The sequence below is a fragment of the Camellia sinensis genome, chromosome 8, assembly GCF_055761805.1.
Source record: "Camellia sinensis isolate YWXY chromosome 8, ASM5576180v1, whole genome shotgun sequence".
NCBI lineage: Eukaryota > Viridiplantae > Streptophyta > Magnoliopsida > Ericales > Theaceae > Camellia > Camellia sinensis.
In genome coordinates this window covers 175,510,801-175,535,042 of record NC_138968.1, presented here as the reverse complement: position 1 = coordinate 175,535,042, position 24,242 = coordinate 175,510,801, and the positions used below count along the sequence as shown (strand labels likewise).

Below are 24,242 nucleotides of genomic sequence, written 5' to 3'. Positions count from 1 at the left end.
TAGTAACCTTGTCTGAGGATTTTCCAAGCTAGCATCACACCGTTCATGTGTGCTCCACACTCCCCTCTGTGGATAGCCTCTATGAGGCACTTCGTGTAATAGCTGCCCCCTTAATTAATTGTTAAATTACGTAATTTGCTTTGTTTATGGGTTTCTTATGCCTAATTATATGTCATGTGATATAGGTGCCATCTGTTAATTGTGCTATGTGCTCATGGTAGTGAATTAGTGGGAAAGATAGATGGAAATGGGAAATAAATCTGTCTGACTCAGTAAACCTAAGATTAAAATTAATATTGGGAATAAGCCATTAGAGCCTGATTCACGGTAATATGTTTTCATTTAGTGTTAATGTTAATTGAAGAGACTTGTGGTGAGAATTGAGTTAGTAACTTAAACTTAGGAAGAGAATTAGGAAGATCCAAACAAGGCCTAACCTTAGTCAACAAATAAGAAGTAAGTGGAGATAGATATGGCAGAGAATTCTGGAGACAAAAAGAAAAGAGAGCAAAAGATGAAAGGAAGGGGAGTAGAAGAGAGCCAAAAGGATTAGAGTAATCTCCACCAACTTCACAATCGAATGTAAGAATACTTATCTAAACTCTTGAAATTAAGCTAATTTACTCTTGAGATAGGTTGAATTAGGAAGTTGGGTTATGTGATTGTAATAAACCCTAAAGAAAGGACTTCAAATCTTGTGATATATGGTGTTTTCCATGAACAATTACTTGTTTCTTGTTTGATTATTAAGGATAGAGTTGAAACTCCATGGATGTGAATTGGAAGTTAATATTTACATGGTTGTTGATTTTTGGCCCTAAAGTTTAAAGTTTGATCTTGTTGTGTTGAGCTTTGTTTTGAAATCAAGGTTTGGAATGAAGATAGAATATAGTTATTCAACTTGTTTTTCTGAGGTTTGGTTTTGTTTTTGCATGAATTTGAAGTTAGGTTTGCAAAATTAGAAGTTCCAACTTAGAGCAGATTTTCAGCCTGGTATAGACACCCCATTTTTGACCGTCCTTAAGACTTGGACGTCACCATTTGAACACTCGGTGATTATCCATGTTTGTGTTCGTTTGGAGTTCCTGGAGGTCTCGGCTCGCGCGCCTTGCCTCAGGATCTCCGAACTTGACTGTTTAGTGTCTGGTTTTACACCAAACACTTGTGTTTTGCCTTGGAGGGGCAGGGAATGCCTTGTGAGCCATCCCCACACACCACCGGCAGTGGCTAGAGGTCACCGGCTGGTTTTTGCTGCCATCGGCACATTTTGTTGCCGGTCGACACTCTTTGTTGCAGGTCGGCACTATTTGTTGCCGGCCGGCACTCTTTTTTGCCAAAATGGCATTTTTGGCCGGCCGACTACTGTGCATCTGCTTTTGCAGATATTTTAAGACAGCTGTCTTGCTTTTGGCTCCCCTCCATACACGTGTATGGAGGGATCTCTCTCTTGGAAGCTTGTCTTGCAAGCTTTACAAGACAATAAGCTTCTATAAAGAGAAGGCTTGTCTCTTGGCCTTGGAGTTAGAGACTTTAGACATTTTAGAGACAAAAAACACAGAGAGAAGCTCTAGTTTTTTAGGGTTAGGATCCATACATATCCTATCTCTCTTTTTCTCTCTTTGTGTTCTAGGTGTTTTGTGCCTTACTATTGCACACAAACACCTAGTGTTTCACCTTTCTTTGGCTCCTGAGGTTCTAAGGGGCTGATTTTGGTGTTTTGGTGTTGGATTCAAGCCAAGGAGGGCCATTGGAGCATCATTGTTGAAGATGTCTTCAAGGATGAGAATCTAGTCCCATTATTCCCCATTTTTGCATCTTGTTTTTACCTATCTTAAAATTGTTTTTGAGCTTAGTGTATAATACAAAAAAGTTCTGTTTTTTAGCCCTCTTGATTGTTTATTAAGGGTATTTTGTGGTTTGAGGGTGTTTGACCCCTCTTAGGCCTTGAAAAGCCTCATTTTGTGCTATTTTGTGCTAGTTTTGGGACTTTGGTGTTTGGGCCTCTTCACCACTGAAATCTTGAGGGATTTCAGTGGTGGAGATGGTGCCTTGAAGTCTCCAAAAGGAGAGGGCCACCGCATCTCCTTGTTGTCCTTAAAATGGACCATTTTTGGCCTTTTGAGGGAGCACCATGTTAGAGTGTGTATTGATCATGTCTTGGCTGTTTTCCATGCTTAGTATGTCATAATATACCTCTGTTTATTGATGGTTTTGGTACACCATGCATGCTTAGCATACCTACCATGTAATGCCTTGTTTATGTCTTAATATGCCTTAGGTTGTTAGCCTTTGTTCGAGCATGTTTTAGGCTTAGTCTTGTGAAGATTTTGTGCATATTTTGCCATGTCTTAGGTCTGTCCATGGTTGTTTGGGTCGGATTTGGCATGCTTAGTATAGCCTCTTTGCATTCTGGCTTGTTGGCCTTAAGTATGTGCATGTATAGCATGACATCTTTGCATTGATTTGGTGATTTGGGGCCACCCTACGTGTTATTTCAGTCCCATTTTCATGCCTATGTGTTTGCCTTGAATGCTTTTTTAATGCTTTGAAAGCATGTGTGGTATGTTCCATGTTTTGGCCATAGTGCATGCTTTGAAATTGAGCCCCTTAGATGCCATCTAGGGAGTCCCTTTTGCATGGTCTAGGTCTGTCTTGAACCTATTTTAAGCCCTCTTAGCCTTGTGAGGCTTGGTTGGCTTAACCATGGTTCAAGTCCCCTTGACCGGCTTCAAGTACTTGGATCATTTTGCATGTTAATGTTAGCCTATCTTGTTGCTTGGTTTGACACCATCCTCATGCATTTTCAGAGCTTATGTTGCATGTTAATTGTCCATGATATGCCTCTTCCAAGTGTGCTTGAGAGTTGTCCAATTTGTGCCTAAGTGTTGGTCCTTGTGTGCATGTGTGTTTGCATGCCATTTAGCCCTCATTTTATAGCACTTTGGCCACTGTTTTGGGTCTTTTTAGAGCTGCCCAAATCATGTTTAAGTCCATCTTTTCATCCATTTGCATTGCCTCATGTTTGCTTGTATGCTTGCATAAGTGCCTTGTCATGCCATGTTGCATCCTTAGCTTGCATGCCTAGGTTGCATTGCATCTTGCATGCATGCCTTGTTCCTTGACTTGATGATAGGAATTGGGCCTTGATTTGTGTGTTTGGTTTGCATTTCATTTGACATGAAAGTTGCATACTTGACTCTTTGGGCCATCATGCATGGAAATGCGTGATTGGTGGTTTGAGAATCGAGACACATGCCCCTTTGAGTCACAAACATGATAAGGGACATGAATGGTGCATATATGCCTTGAATTGTGCTGTCATGCTTTGCCTTGCCCTCTGTTGCTGTCAATTGCAGATTCTGCAGGAACACTTTGCTAACCGGCAGTGTTAAGTGCCGACCGGCAATCCCTTCTCTGCCGACAGCTTCATTTTGTGCCGATGGACATAACACACTGCCGGTGACAGTTCCATTCAGCCGGTGGCACTCCTCAGTGTCCAAGGAAGCAGTCCTGAGGTTTTGACAACCTCCAGAGGAGTGAAGGAAGGAAAACAGAGGCAGACTATGCATGGCGGTGCGATTCCAAGCAAGATCCGAGCATGCGCTGCATTTGGCCCTCCCCCCGAGGCGGTTTACTGCTTTTCTTAACTTATTTAATTTGTTAATTAATTAGGCAATTTGTAATATTAATTAGCTTACGTAGTTAATTAATTTGTATTATTTATTCGGTCCCTCCGAGTGAGGGCAAATCTGTAATAAGTGTGTGTGAGTGGGGTGTATGTCTTCCAATCCCCACTTCTTTCTTCCCTTTTACTTACCTGCTTATAATGGTAGATTAGGGCATTTTTCGAATTAACATACCTTATGCTATGCATGCGTGCATTCATGCATTTGTATTGCATGCACTAGGCTCAGTACATCACGCTAACTGCATTTGTACTTCAATTCCAAATTGAATACGTGCATCGATTGATCGCATTTCACATGCCATGTTTAGGATTAGCCGAGCCTATCTAGTTGCATCCTGTATGTGTTACATTAGTCAAATTGACATGAACTAGGACATGCATGTTTGTTTTGGCACGAAGTACGATGTAAGTATTTTCCTGCTTTAGCATCTCGCATGCGTGTGAATGCTATCATGACAGCATGTTTACCATGTGGCTAGATGCTTATGTGATAAACTGTTTTAATGCCTGTGGGTGAAGGTTGGGTTGTTTGAGTTGGGAAAACTCGTTGAAATCCGTGTTTTAGCCTACTTGCGAGTAGCAAATTCTAAAGCACTTTTCGAAACAAACGGATATGCAATGCTTATTTCCAAATTAGGCAATCTAGTCTATACTTGTTTGCTGTGCGCATGACATAGTAATGTTAGGCTAATAATTGGTATAAGAACACATAACGTCTTCAAAATCGGATATCATGGTTAGTAGAGGCCGGTCTTCGGGCCGGGCGAAAGGGGGTGCTCATAGCTGACCTTCCCCGATCGTACCCAAGCTCCCGAGCTGAGACAACTCCGGTGATGACGGACATGTGGCCTTCGGCACCGAGTCAGGGTTTCCTAAATTTTCCCATTAAAAAATATTTAGGTGGCGACTCTGTATCTGGCAAAGCAGTCCATGTTTGACACTACTTTTTTAAAAATCTGTTTCTCAAAACGATTTGTCAGATTTGGACTCTTTGGTTCAGATTAAGAATCGTGACAACAAAATCGCGAGTCCGAACTGTAGTAGCGAGGGCCCCCTCCGCGAGCGCGTCTACACCTGGACTTCAACCCAGATTGCTCGTGCGGTCTGGGCCACTGCATGAGTGGCCAACCTTTTTTTTTGGCCAAATTACATTCTGAAGTTCCTCCACTCGTGCGGCCAAGGCCACCGTATGAGCAACCAAACCCCCGCACGTGCGGCCAGGGCCACCGCACGTGCAGCCTACAGAGCCAGCTCGGTTTGATTTTCTCTCCTGTTTTCTCTGACTTTCAAACCTCCAATTGCATGGTTTTCAACTGTTTTCATGTGCATGTGCATGGGGTGAACATAAGAGAAAATGAAAGAATGAAAGGGACCGGGTTAAATAACCAATAGCAGATAAATAATGGATAAGTAATAACTAATTGCCATTATACTTTCATGTGCCTACGTAGATCAAAAACCACATTCTAGCCAAGTGCTACACGGAACTAACAGTGAGTGACAATGTAGTAAAACTATGCTTGAGTTATAATTCTTTTAGATTGTTATTGGTATAGTTAAAGTTTGTTCTACAGTGATATGATTTACTGAATGCGTGAGCCTACTCCATGCCAAATGTTCACGTGGCCCATACCCGGAGGTAATAATACTGTGGTTCTACTCATGTGGCCTTTACCTGGAGGTAATAATACCGTGGTATATGTTCATGTGGCCCTTACCCGGGGATAATAATACCGTTGTCTATGTTCACGTGGCCCTCGCCCGGGGGTAACAATATCGTGGCCTATATTCACGTGGCCCACGCCTAGGGGTAATATGTATGAGATATCAAGATATCTAATTATGATTACAAGACCGCCATAGTACACGCTGATCCTTATGATTGCTAAGCCTTAATGAACATGCTATTGCTATATGACTTAACTCACACGTTGAAATGAACATAATTCTTAATCTCCTTACACATTGTTCTTTACTGGGCCTTGGCTCAAGGTTTATTTCTTTCATGTAGGTGATCAAGCTCAAGAGAGGAGTTAGAGGTGTCAACCTACTTTCTAGTTTGTCAAGCCAATCGTTGTGCCTCCCTTCGAGGTTTCTTTTTGGTCTAACTCTAAGAATTTTGGGTGATTATGAATTCACCCTTTGTAAAGTGATCAAGTGACTTACAGCAAAGATCTTTTGGTTTTATGCTTTGTTTGGATACTGTGTATGCTTTTGGTACATGTGTATGATATGGTATGGGATGATTATACAGTGATGCATATAAAGATTTGTTTATTCATTTTAGTTCACCACTCATTGGACGATGTATTGTGATTTTATTGGCTTCTGCCAGCCCTTTACTATTTATTGTTAAGTAGGCCTTTGGTAATCTCGGATTACTGGCCGGTCATGTCTCTAATCCCGTAGGGCAAGGGTTGGGTCGTGACACTTCGATTCATCTTCTTCAACACACAGTTTGTGAATTCCCAGATGACCTCTTTTATACAGCTTGCCACTGCAGATGATAAATTGGATGGCCAGACGCTGTATTCCCGTTTGTCTTTGGCATTTTCCCCTAGTGGATACGTCTCATTTTCCAAGAAATTCCAAATGTCATGATACCAGGGTTTTTTGTCTTGTACTTCATCTATTGCGACAATGGTCTCATAGGCCGGCGCGTATTTTTGTTCGATGATAATCGGACGCATCTTGACTCCAAGCGGGATGTCTACCATAGAAGATAGAGTTGCTAATGCATCAGCGAACCGGTTGTTCTCTCTAAGCAGGTGTGTGAATGTCAGCTTTTCAAACATCGAAATCAAAATATCCAAGGTCTGATGGTAAACCTTTATTTTCTCTTCTTTAACCTGCCAATCTCCGTTAGCTTGAGAGACAACCAAATTCGAATCTCCGATGACATCTAACCTTATTGCCTCTAGTTCAAGGGTAGCTTCCAGACTAGCAATACATGCCTCGTATTCTGCTTCATTGTTGAACACTATGAACTGGAGTTTGAATGCTAAGGGTATATGGAAATCAGCAGTTGCTATCAGCAACACACCTATCCCATTACCGTACTGATTAGACGCTCCGTCAAAGTACAACGTCCACATTTCCTCTTCTATCTGCAGAATATCTTCTTCTGGGAACAAGTACTCTACTACCTCATCCCCTTCTATCAAGTGATCTGCCAGGAATTCCACTGCAGCTCTTCCCTTAACCGACTTGCGTGTGACATATCTGAGCTCAAATTCAGAGAGCAAAAGCAACCAACGAGCTAGCCTACCCGTAAGCGTCAGTTTCTTAAAGAGATATTTAATAGGATCCAATCTCGAAACCAGAATTACAAAGTGAGCTAACAGGTAGTGCCTCAACTTCCTGGTAGCCCATACCAAGGCTAAGCAAGCTTTTTCCAGGTAGCCTATACCAAGGCTAAACAAGCTTTTTCCAAGAGAGTGTAGCGGGTTTCATAATCTAGCATCTTCTTACTCAAGTAGAAGATGGCCTTCTCTGCCTTAGCTTCTGACTCCTGAACTAGCATACACCCCATGGTCGAATTCATCACTGCTAAGTACAAAATCAGTGGCTTCCTCAATTCTGGCGGTAATAACATATATGGATTCTACAGGTATTGCTTGACCTGTTTAAAAGCAAATTGACAGTGATCGTCCCATTGAAACTTCTTTCCCTTTTTTCAGAAGACCAAATAGTGGTTCACAAGTCAATGACAAGTTTGAAATAAACCGTCTTATGAATTGCACTTTGCCCAGAAAGCTGTACACCTTTTTTTCAGTCCTTGGTGGTGGCATTTCTATGATGGCCTTGATTTTGGACGGATGCACTTTAATTCCCCTCTGGGTGATCAGAAATCCTAACATTATCCCTGTCGTCACCCCAAAGGTGCACTTCTGCGGGTTCAACCCCAGTCTGTACTCCTTGATCCGTTGAAAGAATTTTTTCAATGCAGTGTAGTGGCCTTTTCACTCTTTGGACTTAACAATCATGTCGTCCACGTACACTTCAACCTCTTTATGGATCATGTCGTGCAGGATCATGGTTGTAGTTCTCTAATAGGTAGCACCAGTATTTTTCAGCCCAAAAGGCATGACTCGGTAGCAGTACATACCCCATGGTGTGGTGAAAGCAGTCTTTTCTCTGTTTTCCGGTGCCATCAGAATCTGATTGTACCCAGAAAACCCATCCATGAATGAAAGTAAGGCATAGCCAGCAGTAAAGTCCACAAACTCATCAATATGCGGCAGTGGAAAGTCGTCCTTCGAACTCGCTTTGCTCAAGTTTCTAAAGTCGACGCAAACCCAAATTTTGTCGTCTTTCTTTGGAACTAGGACGATATTGGCCAACCAAGTCGGATACTCGGATACTAACAAGAACCCTGCATCAATCTGCTTGGTGACCTCTTCCTTGATTTTTAATGCCCAATCCGGACAAACTCTACGCAATTTTTGTTTGACTGGTCGGGCCTTAGGGTCAAGAGGGATCCGGTGCTGTACGATCTCAGGGTCGATTCCAGGTATGTCTTCGTAGGACCACGCAAAAACATCTTTAAAATCTTTTAACAAATCGATTAAACACCCGCGTTCCCCTGAAGTTAATGTGGACTCGATCTGGACCAAACGCGGATCCTTCTCAGTATCCATATTAATCGCAATGATTTCATCTGTACAGGGCTTAACACACCTCTCCTCCTCTTGGTCAACCAAGCGCAAATCCTTAAAAACATCTTTAAAATCTTTTAACAAAGCGATTAAACGCTCGTGTTCTCCCGATGACAACGTGGACCCGATCTGGACCAAGCGTGGATCCTTCTCAATATCTATATCAATCGCAATGATTTCATCTGTATAGGGTTGAACACGCCTCTCCTCCTCTTGGTCAACCAAAATTTTCAAAGTCCGAGGAATTTCTTTCTCTTTGTTTAAGTCAAAAATTTGAAAATCAAGATTAGTACAACAAACCACAGGCACAGAGAAGTAAGTACAATCCACAGCATTCCCATTCAAAAAGTCCGGATCTTCGGTTACAGTAAACTCAAAAGAAAAATTGAGAGATGACCTGGACAGGACTTGGGTATCTGGATTACTACTCCCGGAAGCACCAGACTCAGAGGAACTAGAATCTGACTCCAACTTCTACTACCTCTGTATCTTCATTAGGAAAGCTCCTTATGACCACTATTATTACCCTTTTCAATGCTAGAAGTCATTATGCTTTGATTTTTAGACTAATGAAGCAACAAGCCAGTGGGTACATCATCACCATCATCGAAGTCTGAAGAAAGCCCCACAATACTAAATGGGCTACCAGAGCCTAAGGGAGTAATAGCAGAGATGTTGTCCCTCTTTAAGATGAACATACCCTAGACAAAGAAAGACACACTTATGCAACCAAAGTTAAAGGAGTACTAAGTGAAGAAACATTACTGGTGAGGTTCACTTGAAGTCTAACATTATGCACGTGCAGAAAAACACATGTTCTCTACGCGCGCAAGGGTCAAATGTAGAGGGTCAGAAATTAAACTCTAAATTAAGTATGGACCTAAGGGCTGAGGTCACCCCTTTAAGGCGACCAGAAATGACTAAAGGAGCATGGGCTAAAGCCTAAGAGAAGTGGGCCAACAGTAGGCCGAAGCAGGTCCGACTCGCCATGGGTCTGAACAGACTCTATGAAGAAAAATGCCCAAGTGAAGTTGCAGAGGCAACACTTGCAGCAGTCAAGTCACTAAGGCACTTTGCCTCAGTGCTTTGTCGGTTTCGTCGCCATCTGAAGTTGCTGAGGGAAAGAGAAAGCCGAATCAACTAAGTTGCAGAGGCGACACTTGCGACGGCCAAGTTGCGGAGGCACTTTGTCTCAACGGCGCCATCTCTAATATTGTCGGTTCTGCCATTTGAACTTGTCGCGGGAAATGACTACCTCCGCAACTACAACCACCGTAACTAACGTACGGAGGGAATGTCCTACCAAGGTGATAGCAGCCTTTGGGAGATGTTTCCCCTTTGCACAAGTAGAAACTAATGCTTGGTGTTGATAGCAGGCCCCAAGACATTACTAGCCTAGGACTAATAGCAAGCCCCAAAGTTCACTAACTTGGCACTGATAGAAGACCCCAAGACTTATTGGTTGGAGCTGATAGCATGCCCAAAGGTAAACCTGTAACAACCCAGATTTTTAATTATTCTGTAGAATTTATATTAATATTATTTAATCTCAGTTCGGAAAATATATAATTTATTATATATTATTATGCGTAATTTTGTAAAATAATATAATTATTAAAAGTTTAGGAGTCAAAATATAAATAATAATAATATAGATAATATAAATAATAATAATAATAATGGGTGTGGTACTAAAATAAATAAATAATTTTCTATTGGTATATAATAAAGTGTAATTTAATTAAGAATTAATTTATTTATATAATTACATTAAAATATTTAATCAAAGCGTAATTATCTTAAATATTTATTTAGGATAAGATTGAATCTATGAAATTATTATCAAAATCTGTGGGATGAATTGGGGCTGGCCACATGCTGGCGAGAGAAGGTTTTACCTCCCTATAAATAGGAAGGCTTTGATTCACCTGGAAGGAAGAAAAGAAAAAGAAAAGAAAGAAGAAAGGAAAAGAAAGAAGAAACAAAAGAAAAGAAAGAAAAGAAAGAGAGGAAAGGAAGGAAAAAAATAGTGGAAGTCGAAAAAGTTTTTGATAGTGGAAAGAAAGAGTAAGGTATTAAAGTTAAGGTGAATTATATTATACCTTGAGTCACCAAAATGTATTTTACGTATGTTTTGACTTACCAAAATCTGTTTTATACAAGTTATGTTTTATTAGTATATTAATAAAAGTTATGTTTTATAAAGATTTCAGTTACGTGGATTATTATCTAAACCCTATTTGTGAAAAGGAAACCCATGGATATGTTTGTTTATATTTTAAAGAATATTCGGCTATAACCTTATATACAATTATGTTTTGTAAGTACCACCACGAGAGTTCCATGCCTTAGGGGACTTAAATAACCATTGGCCTCTGTTTGGTTACTTTGTGGCCGTCTGATCCATTGACCTCTGTTCTGTGCGAAGTAAAGTGCTGTACGGAGCTAAGTGCTACACCATTGTGGGAGCCACCTCTAGAATCAGTACGAGCCACCTCTTGAATCCATACCTCTGTTCTGTGCAAAGCAAAATGCTGTGCGAAGCTAAGTGCTACACTATTGTGGGAGCCATCTCTAGAATCCGTACGAGCCACCTCTTGAATCTGTACCTCAGTTCTGACTATCACTTCTGTAACCTCTGTTCTGTTCTGTTCTGTACCGTGGTTATGGTTATATATTTACATAATATCTGTATTTTAGTTTCTGCTACTTAAATGATTTATATACCAAACTGAGTTATGTAAATGTTTTGGCCTAACTAACTATCCATGGTTATTTCGTGTCCCTTATACTCTTGGTATAATATTTCTCACTCTGCCATGTGCTTATAGTTGTTTACCAATTTTCACAAAACAATACAATTCAGAAAATAGGTTTTGGAAAGTCTTAAATGCAAGACTGCGAAATAAACACACACAACACTTTTATGATATTTTTATATGTAATTATCGACCTTTTTGGTCAATAAATTTTGTAATAAAAATAGAAGCTCCGATGAATAGAAGCTCCGATGATTATTTTGGTACCCTCATTTAAATATTACTTCCGCTCACGTTTATTGATTTGTTTAAGAATTGGCCGGAGGTAACCTTAGTTACTGGCCATCACGATACTTAACCCTTGGGTATGGGGAGCGGGTCGTGACAAAACTAGTATACTGTGGCAACCCCGTGAAGATGGGAGAAGGGCAACCCGAGCGCAAGGGACTCCCTTTCCATTTACCCAAGTCATGGATCTGCCTTGGTTGCACTGGCAGGACTAAGGAAGCCTCCTTGGGCTTGGTACTAAGGCACAGTATGGCTGATAATAGGCTTAGTTGTGGTCTTCGCCCTGGGAAGCTGGGGAGCTTGTGATTAGGTAATTAAGGGTAGAGGCTTCGCTAAGGTGAACACGAAAACATGGCTGATAGCAGGCTATGAAGTCCTGAGAATGCATGTATTGGCTAAATATAATTAAGAAGGTAAGTGCAGCAGCAAGGTTTACCGCTGCAAGTGCACTTGATGAGGTTCGAGCTGAGAAGGCAAGTGCAGCGATAAACACTTTTGCTGCAACTGCACTTGTTGAGGCTCAAAAAGGAGTTGTAACGCCAAACACTCTTGTCGCAACTATACTTACTGAGGCTCAAAAAGGTAGTTGCGGAAGCAAACAGATAGTACACAATACATGTAGAGGGACACGTGGCACCTTTAGCCTGGTGGCTCAAGGCAGAATATTCCATGTGATCCTCAGGGACACCTATCTTCTCTCTATTTGACCACTTGGTGTCCTCTTGGTACTAAGGAAAACCCTATAAATAAGACCTATTTCCCAAGGTCCAAAAGAGAAAATTTTTGGAATTTGGGGAAGATGCTGCCCGTTTGTACACTGCCATTGTCTTTTTCTTTACCTCTCCAATCATCTTCCTAACCTCGAACCTCCCTACAAACTTACATTGATGTTAAATTCTTAAAGAAGATAGTGTGACTTGGCTTTTTAGGAAATCTAGATAGATAAGTGCATTCCAAGGCTATGTGGAAACCCCTTCAGAGGAAAAACTATGGGAGTAGTTGAAAAACTCCAGCATATCAAAATGTAGGAAACCATCTCTTCTTTGACTATAGTATTCCAGATTATGCATTTGAAAATTTTCTTTTAATCCAATCATCACCCCATTCTAACATTTTATTAACACAGGGCTATGCAGTTAGTTTCTCAACCCTAGTTGGCATTAAGGGTTCGAGTTCCCTTATTGTCATGTCGATCGAAACCAAGGGCGACTCCAAGTGAGAGGTGATGGAGTCCATGACCCCATCAAGCTATCAAAAACCCTTGAATTTTTTTTTACTTATAATCTTAATATTTTATTTAATATAATTTAATTTTATTAAAAAATTAAAGGATCGCATCAAATAAGGACCACAACCGTTAGAGACCTAGGCCAAGTTTGGGAAGTTGGAAATAATCCATCTTTTTATCTTTTTATCTTTTTTCCATCACATCACCTCTCTATTTTTCTGCACATCTTTTCGTAAAAAGACAAAAAGTGCACTTATTTAGTTCATCCCAAACAACCCCCTACTATTTAGAAGTTTAAATCTCTATTTGGTTACTAGCTTTTAAAAATATTTTATAATTTTTTATTTTTTGTGTTTAGTGAATTTTTTAAGTATTTTAAGCAAATTATTTTACTTTTTAGTTTCACTTAATCTGAATACATTTACAAAAAATAAAATATCTGTGAAAATTTATTTTAAAAATTCACTAAATATAAAAATATATAAATTTTCTTAGATTTTTTTTATAAATATTTTACTTTTTAAGTGTAAGGTACATGTAAAAAATGACTAAAATATGAAAAAGAAAATGCTAAAGACAACAAAACACACAAAATTTAAAAACTCTTCAAAGACCAAACAAAGTGGATATTGTTTAATTTATTTATTTTTCTTCTAAAATTTTTTAAACTTAAATTTGTGAAGTTGGCCACTGATCGGAACTACAAAAACCTTGCTCTGCCTCAGCACACAAGATAAATGGCAAAATGGAGATAGATATGTATATATTCCCTTTCTCTTTATTTACACATGTAGCGTGTGGCACATCGGCTCTGTTTGGTAGAGCTGTAAGAAAATGCTTATAATTTATGCTTTAATAGTTTAAAACTTATAACTATGAACATAAACTAATTTCTAACTTATAAATTAAGCATCTCTTGCCCCACTCAAAGAATAAGCTGATTTCTGACTTACAAAAAGTTATAAACTGCATTGTTAAGCTAAACCAAACACATCAAAATAATTTAAATTAAGCTAAAAACTGAAATAAATAGCTTTTAAGCTGCACCAAACAGACACATTCACTAATATTCTTTCCTTTTTCTTTTTTTCCTTTTTTTTTTTTTGTTTGAATAGCAATAGTATTCAAAATTCTGAAATAAAAATGGCAATTTAGCAGAAATGTACTTGACGCTGCCGCAGAAGCTGATCTAACCCTGGGACAAGCAATTGTGGACAGTGCAGGGGTCCTTATTCAAAGTGCCGATTTGACAGTTTGCTAGGGTGAAAGAGGTAACTAGAATCACGTTTCATGCAAATTTTCTTACTCACCCACTTCTCCTAGACTAGGATTTTACACTAGGAACAGACATACTTTTTAGGCTACTACACTTTTGGAAGCTTAGCGTGTTTGGTTTGTATATATTTTTAGAAAGAAATTTTTAAAAATATGTTTGGCTATAAAAAATTTTTAAAAAAATTTAAAACTATCTTTCTCTTTATTACATATCAATCAATTAATTTTTTTTTTCTTTCCTTTTTATTTTTTAATTATTTTTTCTCTCACACACATCTACTCAATTACAACAAAATGAGTATTTGAAAAGTGGATTGTTTTGTAAGTTTTTTTAGTTGTAGGATATTATTGGAGAAAAAAATTTGTGTTTGGAAAGATAGTTAGATTTTTTGTAGTTGGATGTGATGTTTGTGAGAGAAAAAGTGAAATGATTATGGAATTTGATATGATATTTTGTTTGGATTTACTTTTTTTAGTTTTGTAATTAATTTGTCTTTTAGTGAAAAAAATAAAAAACTCAAAAAAATCTTTCTCAAACACCACCAAAATATCAAATTATTCTAAACTCCAAAACTATTTTCAAAATATACAACCAAACAAATCAAAAAATTTCTAAACTCTCTAAAAAAAAATTTTGAAAATTTATCTTAAAACACAAGTCAAACACATCCTTAGATAGTGTTTGTTTTGAAGGATTGAGGGGTGGGATTGGACTATTAATCCAGACTAATAGTCCGCTGTTTAGTTCAAAATGTTTGCACCGGACTATTAGTCCCAAATCTATTAGACTATTGTGTCCTATGGGGGAGGTGGGACACAAATGAAGGGATAAGGGAAGATGTGCGATTAGGTGGTGAAATGACTATTCTGACCATCTACTATTTAATTATGTATTATATTTAGTAAAATTTAATAAATTTTTAATGTCTCAATTTAAAAATAAAATAATTTAATTTAATTTTTATTGATGTTTTACTTTAAAATTTTGTTTATATTTTATTTAATTTTATTATTTAAATTTTAATAGATGTTTTATTTAATTTCATTATTTAATTATTATTATTATTTAAAATAAATTTATTTAAAATTTTAATTAAAAAAATAACATATATTTTTATTGATATTTTATTTATTTATTTGTGTAAAAAACAAAACAAAATAAATTTTATTTAATCTAATTAAAAATAATTAAAATATTAAAGATATGTTTAATAGTTTTATTACTTAGTAAATAACTGAAAATGGTAAAATAGTCATTTAAACATTTATTATTCTCCATAATATCTCAAACAAACATAGGATTTATATCCTATCCAACCAAATAGTCATTTTCTGACATTTAATCCTATAACTAAACAAATATGGGATACAAATTCAGTCCAACCAAATAGTCCAGAGACAATGTATCCCAAAACTAACAGTGGTGGATTCCAATCTCCCCTTATCTAATCCCTCTAAACAAATACACCCTCAAGTGGTGTTTGTTTTGAACGATTGAGGGGTGGAATTAGACTATTAATCCGTCCGGACTAATAGTCCGTTGTTTTTCGTTTAAAATTTTTGCACTGGACTATTAGTCCCAAATTTATTGGACTATTGTGTCCCATGGAAGGAGGTGGGACACAAATGGAGGGACAAAGGAGACATGGGATTTCGGGGTGGTTTGAAATGTTCTAAATAAATATATTTTTTGATTTTTTATAAATAAAAAAAAATGTATAGAAAAGTAAAAAAAGTGGTTAAAAAAGTAGAGAAAAGATGTTGATAGATATTGATTGATGTGACCCAAATAAATATATATATATATATATATAAAATGTACTTTTTTAAGGGATCTCAAACAAGCACTAGGTGAAATGACCATTTTGACCTTCTATTATTTAATTATGTATTATATTTAATAAAATTTAATAAAATTTAAATGTCTCAATTTAAAAATAAAATAATTTTATTTAATTTTTATTGATGTTTTATTTATTTAATATTTTATTGATGTTTTATTTTAAAATTTGTTTATATTTTATTTAATTTCATTATTTAAATTTTAATAGATGTTTTATTCAATTTCATTATTTAATTATTATTTTTTAAAAAAATAAATTTATTTAAAATTTTAATTAAAAAATAACATATATTTTTATGGATATTTTATTTATTTTTTAAAAAATAAATTTATTTAATTGAGTAAAAAATAAAATCAAATCAATTTTTATTTAATCTAGTTAAAAATAATTGAAGTATTAAAAATATGTTTAATATTGCTATTACTTAATAAATAATTAAAAATGATAAAATAATCATTTGAACATTTATCCTTCTCTACAATATCCTAAACAAGCATAGAATTCATATTCTATCCAACTAAATAATCTTGTCTTGACATTTAATTCCATGACTAAATAAATATGAAATACAAATCCAATCCAACCAAATAGTTCGAGAACAATGTATCAAAAGACTAACAGTCCAATAGATTTTAATCTACCATTTATCCAGTCCATCCAAACAAACACGTCCTTAAAATTTTGTATCTCTAATTCCTCATTCGTTCAATGTTCTTATTTTCTCTAGTTGACTCCATCTAAGATGCGTAAACAAATCTTGTTGCAGGTGCAAAATATGAACCACCAAAGTATGTTCTGAGTGAGCCTACAACCTTTGATCCGAGATATTAGCGGTTGTGCACAAGTCCAAATGTATAGTACAGCATTATTTTAAAATTTTCTGAAGTTCACTTTTATGCTATTTCATTTCAATTCACTTTTGGCATTTTGAGACTCACTGTAGTTTTTTAAGTTCAGAAAATGGGAAGCATCAGTTTTTTATTTGCTTCGGTTTATAAAGGTACTTTGCTTAACAGAAAAAATAAAATAAAATAAAATAGTGTGCTGGCTATTCAATATTTTCCTATTTCTATCCGTGAATGTTGAAACAAAATTCTTGTAGCCAACCTCATGTTTGGGACACAGCATTTTTGAGTTGTGCATCAAGACACTCATAATAGACCAGAATGTTGGACAAGGACACAGCCTTATTGAGTTGTGCAAGTCCTATAAGCCAGGTAACTTCAATATTTGTATAATGCTGTACAATTAAAATTAAAAATTAAAAAAAAACTAATTTTTCCGACTACATGCAAAACATTAAAAATAAAATAATGCATGTTCTCTTTTATTTATTGTTCATCTAAACACAACACAACCACATTAACTTGTTTTCTTCTCTTCACTAAAATAAAAAATTCAATTTTAATAATTTCTTTTGACCTAATTTACCATTCGGACTGTTAAATTACCATAAGGATTACAGGCTTATTGCTAGACCAGGTAAATATTTGTCCAAGGCATGTGGGCATCATACCATATGAAGCTTTTGGCAGCCCTCCAATTCCAATATTGCAAAGTGACATCTCTAGAGTACCAATGATATTAAACCAAACACAGAAATACCTACACAGCCACCAGTACAAATTTTAGAGAGCAAGAGAAGAAAAGAAGAGAAAAAAAGCAGTTGTATGAGAGCTAGAACCCTATAATTATTCACAAATCAGGCTAGCACATGAACCACCAGCAGACTAAAGCAAAAACACAGGCCATTCTCCTGTAGCAATATGGTTAAACTCTCTTGAAGAAAGACATAATGTTTCCTTGTTTAGGATCCTTCACATTTGCTGCCTTCTTGTTTCCAGCTTTGCCACCTGGGTTAGATGGAGCAGTGCCCCCCACAGCTGGTGACTTCTTAGCTGCAGGTGCTGCTGCCCTGTTATTCATAAACCCAAACATTGTGAGAGCTGAGTCATCAATTGAAAGCAAAATTTTGAAAGAAAAAAAAGAACTGAACTGACAAATAGAATATGGCATGCAAAGCATGCAATGAGGTAAAGCTATAGAATTGTCTTCTGTTTACTTATACTGATAGTGAGAGAAGAAAATCAAGGCTCAAAGAAAAAAGGAAAAAGAAAAGATTGAAGGGCATATAACATTCATGGGTACCTGATCTCAACTTTTTCGAACTATTCTGCTGTTTTTAAATGCTAGTTCTGAAAGTTGTAATTGTTTTTCATATAAACATGTTCTATTTTTGTGGTGGGTTAAATTTCTGGTTAGTCATCTGTCCCTACAATGTTTCATCATTTTGCAACAAACCCCCCACAAAAAAATAAAATAAAATAAATAAAAAGAAAAGAAAAGAAGAGGTGTGAGCAAGATAAACTAAAAATGAACTAACGAATCAAACAGACAAAAATAGTTAATTACTAAAATGATTACCTGTTGATAGTATTGCTAACTGAGTTGTTGTCTGCTTTCTTCATTGTATTAATATCAGCTTTGGTCTCTGTCTCCCCACCCTCCCAAACAACCTCGGTTACTGAAGCATAATATGCACAAATCAATTGAAAGTGGGTAAAGGACAAACTCAGAAAGAAATAAATACTTTGTTACAAGAGCACAACTTTGAGGGAATAACATGCTGGAGATGGTTCTGTTTAGAGTTTCTACAGGCATACACATAGAGATATGTTAAAAGTCTTTTGGGGGGACTATCAAGTGTTTTTAGTTGCTTTAATAATTTTAAACAATCCACCTCTAAAGGACAGAGGTCATGACTTGGAACAACGACAAGTGCTATCTGCTCCCAGCACTGTTGCACGGGTTTGAATCACAGCAATCAGCCCCTCCACAAGAAACTGGGGGCAAAGGCTGCCTATCTATTACCTCTCCCAAAACCTGTTATAAGCAGAGCCTTGTGCACTAGGTATAACCACTAAAGCATAAACATAGGTACAAAATATTCATTTTAAGAAATCTTTCTGATACTCAGAATGTTGTGTGAGAGTTCAACCTGGATAGATGAGCTGATTCAGCGGGAGGTATTACAAATAACAGTAACAGCATAACCATCATTATTAGTATAAAATATTTACTAAAATGATACAGGAATTGAAACTTTTCACAACAGAAAGAACAAGAAGAAATCCAAGTAACAAGCCAGGCCTCTTGTACATACCTTCTCTCCCACGTTCATCAATACGTGTCTTTAACACTTTTCTCCTCTTAGGTGAAGTTGAAGCAGCATCAACCAGTTTATCCTTTGCATTAACATTATTTTCAGGAAGACTGTGGGCCTTATCTGAAGAGGAAATCTCAGTCTTCCTTTTGCTGACATCTGATGAATCTTCCCTTGATAGTTGGTTAGTTTCCTTGGCTACAGTTTCTTCCTTCACCTTAGGTTTAACAACTTTTTGCATGTCAATATCCATATTGATTTTCTCTGGAATTGGGGATTTAGTCGTTTGTTTGTCCAGAAAAGTTTGACTTTTAGGGGGATCTGGCGATGCTAGATTGACAGCATCTTTATATTCATCATCTTCATCTGAGAAATCGAAAACAACCCTTCTCTTTCTACTGCCTTCACCTTTGGATGCCCTCTTGAAATTAACATCTTGGCCATCATCATCACTACTTGTAGCCTCAATCGCTTCACGAGCACAGATTTGAGCTTCCGCACTAACTAATAACATATTGAAATTTAAAAATAAAATAAATCAGTTAAGAATAGGAACTGAGTGCAGTCACATCTCCAATTAAATAATGCAGCAAGTACATCCATTACTTTTTAATCACATAGGAAGAGTGTAAATGGAAACCAACCAATAGGGATTGGAACATTAGTTTCTGTGGTGGCACTTTTGGGCTTTGGCTTTGCAGCTGCACGACCCCACATATTTGCTAATGAACCCCCATTTCCTGAAGTGCTTTTATCGTTTTCACTTTTCTTTTTGTTAGCAGGCAATTGAGGAGCTTTTTCTTTATCTGAAGAAGGCTTGCCAGCCTGTTCATGACCTCCACTGACATGACCCTCAGTTTTGATATTTTTTACCACATTGGAAGATTCTAGACCAACCTTAGGGCTTGATTGCTGAACTTTCTTTTGCTGAGGTTGAGAAATAGTTGCCTTTTGAATCATAGAATTACTTCTGGATGGCCCTGCCACCACTGCATTTTTGGGTTGTGGAGCTGCAATGCTTACAGCTGTTCCATCAGCATTGCGCTTGACAAAAGAATTTGAAATTCCGCAGAACCTGAAGAAACAATGCTGTGAGCATCAGGAAAAGAGCAAAAATGTGTTACATGAACTCTATAGATGCACACCTCATCACAGACTGAACATATAAATTTAAACACTAGTACACATCTATGTTACATGGACTTTTCAAAATAAATCAAATACCCGTGTCAGACACCCGACACTCGGACAAGGGTATGAGATATGTGTCGGATACTTTTCAACGGATACTTCTTATATAATTGTATATAACACTATTATTATATGTACATATTGTTGTATAATTGCTATAAATGTCATTTTGACACTATAAGTTAAATATAATACCATTTTATCTCACATATTAGATTAAAAATATAAAAATATGACATTTTTTTGCCGAGTCCGCGTATCCTTAAATTTATGATTTGATGAGTCCGACCTCTAGATACATACCCGCACCCGACACCCGTACCCGAATCCATGTAACATAGGTACACATGTACAGATGTTCCAGTTGTTATGTGCGTGGATATTCAAAGAAATTCTCATAAACCATTGCAGAAAACTATGAACATTAGAATGTGTTTAGTCCTTTCACAGCCAGAGCATTTTTCAAGTCTGAAAAATGAAGACAGACGAAATTCATAGATCATTTTGCTGTTATTTCATTTTTCATTAGCCAAAAGAAAACGGAAGAAATGCAGGACACCATTTTAATTTTCTTAGATTTCAGAAATGGAGAGCAGTCCCCTTAAAAAACAAAGAAAGTCGGAGAGAGAAATGTTATTTAAGGAAAACAGATATACGTTTAATATACATCTTGGTGTTCTTGATACGTAACGTGCCTTAGAGAAAATTGATTTTTGATTTACTAACGGACATGTAGGGCAGCACCACTAAGATCCACACTTGCCACAAATTTTAATTCAGTGCCTGTGTTATCGGTAACCCAGATATGCAATCAATCACCAAATGTAGAGGCCTAATAAAGTATGAACAGGATACATGCACAGCTCAAGATTTCATAGTCTCCTTAGAAGCCCAAATTTGCCTGACATGATTTCACTGTAGGAACTGGATACATGCTTTTAATATTTTTTCTTCTACAAATAATAATGATAAAAACTCTCAAACAATAATCAATTTCATCAAAAAAAAAAAATTAATGAGCAACATTTAAATATTCTACATGAAATAACAGTCCTCATCACTAAAAATGTAAAGCCATTGCCATGCCATCAACGTAATCATCAAAAAGCACCAACCCAACACCCTACACTAAATTGATGAACTCAAAATGGAAGAACTATACCTGTTATCTCGCAAGCAATTATCAATTGTGGGAGGCTGCCTAAAGAGTTCTTCTGCCTGCACAAATTCAGCATTCCAAAGTGCTGCTGGGTCCTTTGGAATGCAAGCTTGCACACTATACACCTGAACTGAGCAATTGCCATCAAATTCTTGTTTGGATTCTGCAAATAACTCAAGACAAGACAAGACAAATACAAATTAACATTTCTTCCCTGCTGTTGGCAACAGGATTATCCACGACTAAGAACTACAAAAACTCATTAAGAAAAACTTCATCTTTCACATTTCTCAGAAGAAAAGAAATACATTTGGATTTCTACGAGGCAGATATTAGAGAATGATAACTGTTAGTTTCAGTACATGGTAGCCCCAATTAAATGACAAAAGACAACCTGGTAAAACAGGAAACCCCTATTTATGTTTGCGTAAGAAACAATTAATATTACCCAAATTTCATACTTTTGAGTAAAGAGCAGCAACATTTTAGTCCATATCTAATATCTTCAAACTGCATGTAACTGAAAATTTTAAAGGCTTACATCTTCAAATGTGTACAATATTTGAATTATAATAAGGGCATCCACGCTCGATGGAAGTGATGAGTGATATAGTGGTTCTAATTGAAAGCACCAGATTAACAATAGGAAGGTTAAGAATGAGGGTCAAAGAGGTGAGAAGAAACAGAAAGACCAATGTTTTAGGCACTAATGTAAGAGTGAAATTGCATAAGAGGAACACATGGATAACAATTAATTACCATGGGATGAACATGGCATTCTAATAAAATTTCTAACCTGAAAGTTTAGGCCCAGAAACAAGCCTTATATGGTAAACTGAAGGACTATTCTTCAACCATCCAGACAAAGTATATACTACTTCGAACCCACTTCCATGTTTTTCAACATATTCTTGTAGCAACCTATATCCAAAACCAGTAAACTTCTATTAGCAAAAAGAAAATACGTATAAATTATAATTTACATGATTACTTCTTATACGAGCTCTTACCTCTTTGACACATTTGAAGGCAGCAAAAAATTACGACTTAGCCACTTGTAGGAAACCTAAGGGAGACAACCATCAACTTAAGAAATTACTAATCAATAAAATATAAGCTCTACACGTTCATAAAACAAGTTAATTGTCTCACATTGAACTTCTAAACAACTGAAAACAAAGAATTTAGAATATTCCCGCAAAAAAGCAGCAGTGCAAGAGAACTTCAATGCCATTCAATGAGAAAACAACAATACAAGCAAAGACACTCCAAATCAATAAAATAAAATTAACCTGGTGAATGAGGAAGCTTCGAAGCTAAAATGAAAGATGGCCAAAAGTTTTCTCATCGGCAAGATAAAGCAAACAGATTCACATATTGAAAATTTACAGCATAAGCCTATATCTGAATGGTACAACCCACACGAAAAATAACTCAAAAGAAAGAGAAGGGGCGCTGCACCAAGACGCAAGACCAAGATCTTATGCAATAATCATATTAAGCAACACGGTGCAAATGCTAAACTATAATTAGAAGAAAATAGATCACCAGTTGACAATGGTAATGGAAGAAATCGTCAGTGAATCTAGTTTCGGACCTTCTTCAATCAATTGATCTATTCCCGTATGAGTATTAACCAATTCAATACTGTAAACACAAGAAAACCTAAAGAAACAAACGAGAAAAACATCGCAACACTACAAATAGCAGCAACGTATGAATAATTAGGAAAGTAATACGAACAGGAAGAAGAGCACAGAATTGATGAATCAAATCAACAATATGAGAAGATTTTGAAGAGAAGAGGAACAAGCAATTACAAATCTAACAGAGAGAGAGAGAGAGGGAGAGAGGTGATACCACTTGAAGTTTATCGGAGACGAGGGCTTGAATCTCTTCGAGGATACCTAGGGTTTCGACTTCGGCCATAGTCCGGGTCCAGAAGAGAGATGGGGTCGAATCGGATCTACTACGATAGCAGTGCTTGCTTGCTAGGGTTCGAATTATGGAACCCAAAATCAGTTTCCCTCCCAAAAAGGGCACTCACTTTCCTTTCCCGCCATTCTCTTTGACGTTTGGGGGTGTTTTGTGTGTCTTTTAAGGAGCTACGGCAAGGACAGAATTTGGAAAAAAAATTACAAATATATCTGGTGTAAGTTGGGAAATTCTGTATTCACACTTTTTTTTATCTCTTATGAACATCAAAATTAGAGGTGTGCATAATACCGTTGAAACCGCCAAAATCGTTAAAATCGCACAGAATCGTATTTTCAAAGCAAATTCGTTATTATTTGCCAATCGAATCACCGGTTTTTGGTAAGAAAAATGGCAAATTCTAGTGACACTTTTATCAATCCGCCAGTTTCTATTTTTTTTTCCAAACCGCACCGAACCGCATCGCTATTAAATCATATTTTATAAGATTCTAAAAATTCTTTTTTACTTAAGTTTGCTTGTTGTTCTATACCTTAGAATATAGTATTACATTACTGCTCGGGGGAAATTCAAGATGTCAGTAATTCAAAATAAAGTTGGACTCCAATTCACTTTTCAATCTTTTTTTTTTCTGGCCATGTTGAAACTTGCATCAGCTCACTTTTCAATCTAAATACTTTTCAACAGTAAACATTTTCAATATATTGTAAATCCCGAATGATATTAATTTTATGTATTGTATTTGATCATTGTAGCTTCCACAGATGCTTGTAATGAATTGATGGCATAGCCGTTGATATTGTCATGCTGTTGCTACACTTGCTGCATCAGAAGAAAGCTTCGCAAGATGCTTAACATCACGGTATCTCTCGTCTTTTTTTTACTCTTTGATTTAAATTTTGTAATTTGAATTATATTTTTTATAAACCACCAATCCGCCCGAACCGCCAACGCAAATTCGCCATTATTTGCCAACCGAACCGTCGGTTTTTGATAAGGAAAATGGCAAATTCTAGTGACACTCTTATCAATCCGCTACCCGCCATACGGTTTC

General features: G+C 36.7%; 1 protein-coding gene across 1 annotated transcript; it reads right to left on the bottom strand.

Moving 5' to 3' along the window:
• Positions 1 to 17,229: 17,229 nt before the first annotated feature.
• POLD3 (DNA-directed DNA polymerase) lies at positions 17,230 to 23,401 on the bottom strand. Its single transcript, XM_028258705.2, has 8 exons — positions 23,114 to 23,401; positions 22,264 to 22,319; positions 22,050 to 22,174; positions 21,257 to 21,416; positions 19,548 to 19,978; positions 18,904 to 19,407; positions 18,165 to 18,264; positions 17,230 to 17,655 (listed from the first exon to the last, which is right to left on the bottom strand). Exons 1-8 carry the CDS (start codon positions 23,180 to 23,182, stop codon positions 17,511 to 17,513), a joined length of 1,590 nt encoding a protein of 529 aa, XP_028114506.2. The 5' UTR covers positions 23,183 to 23,401; the 3' UTR covers positions 17,230 to 17,510.
• Positions 23,402 to 24,242: the final 841 nt, after the last annotated feature.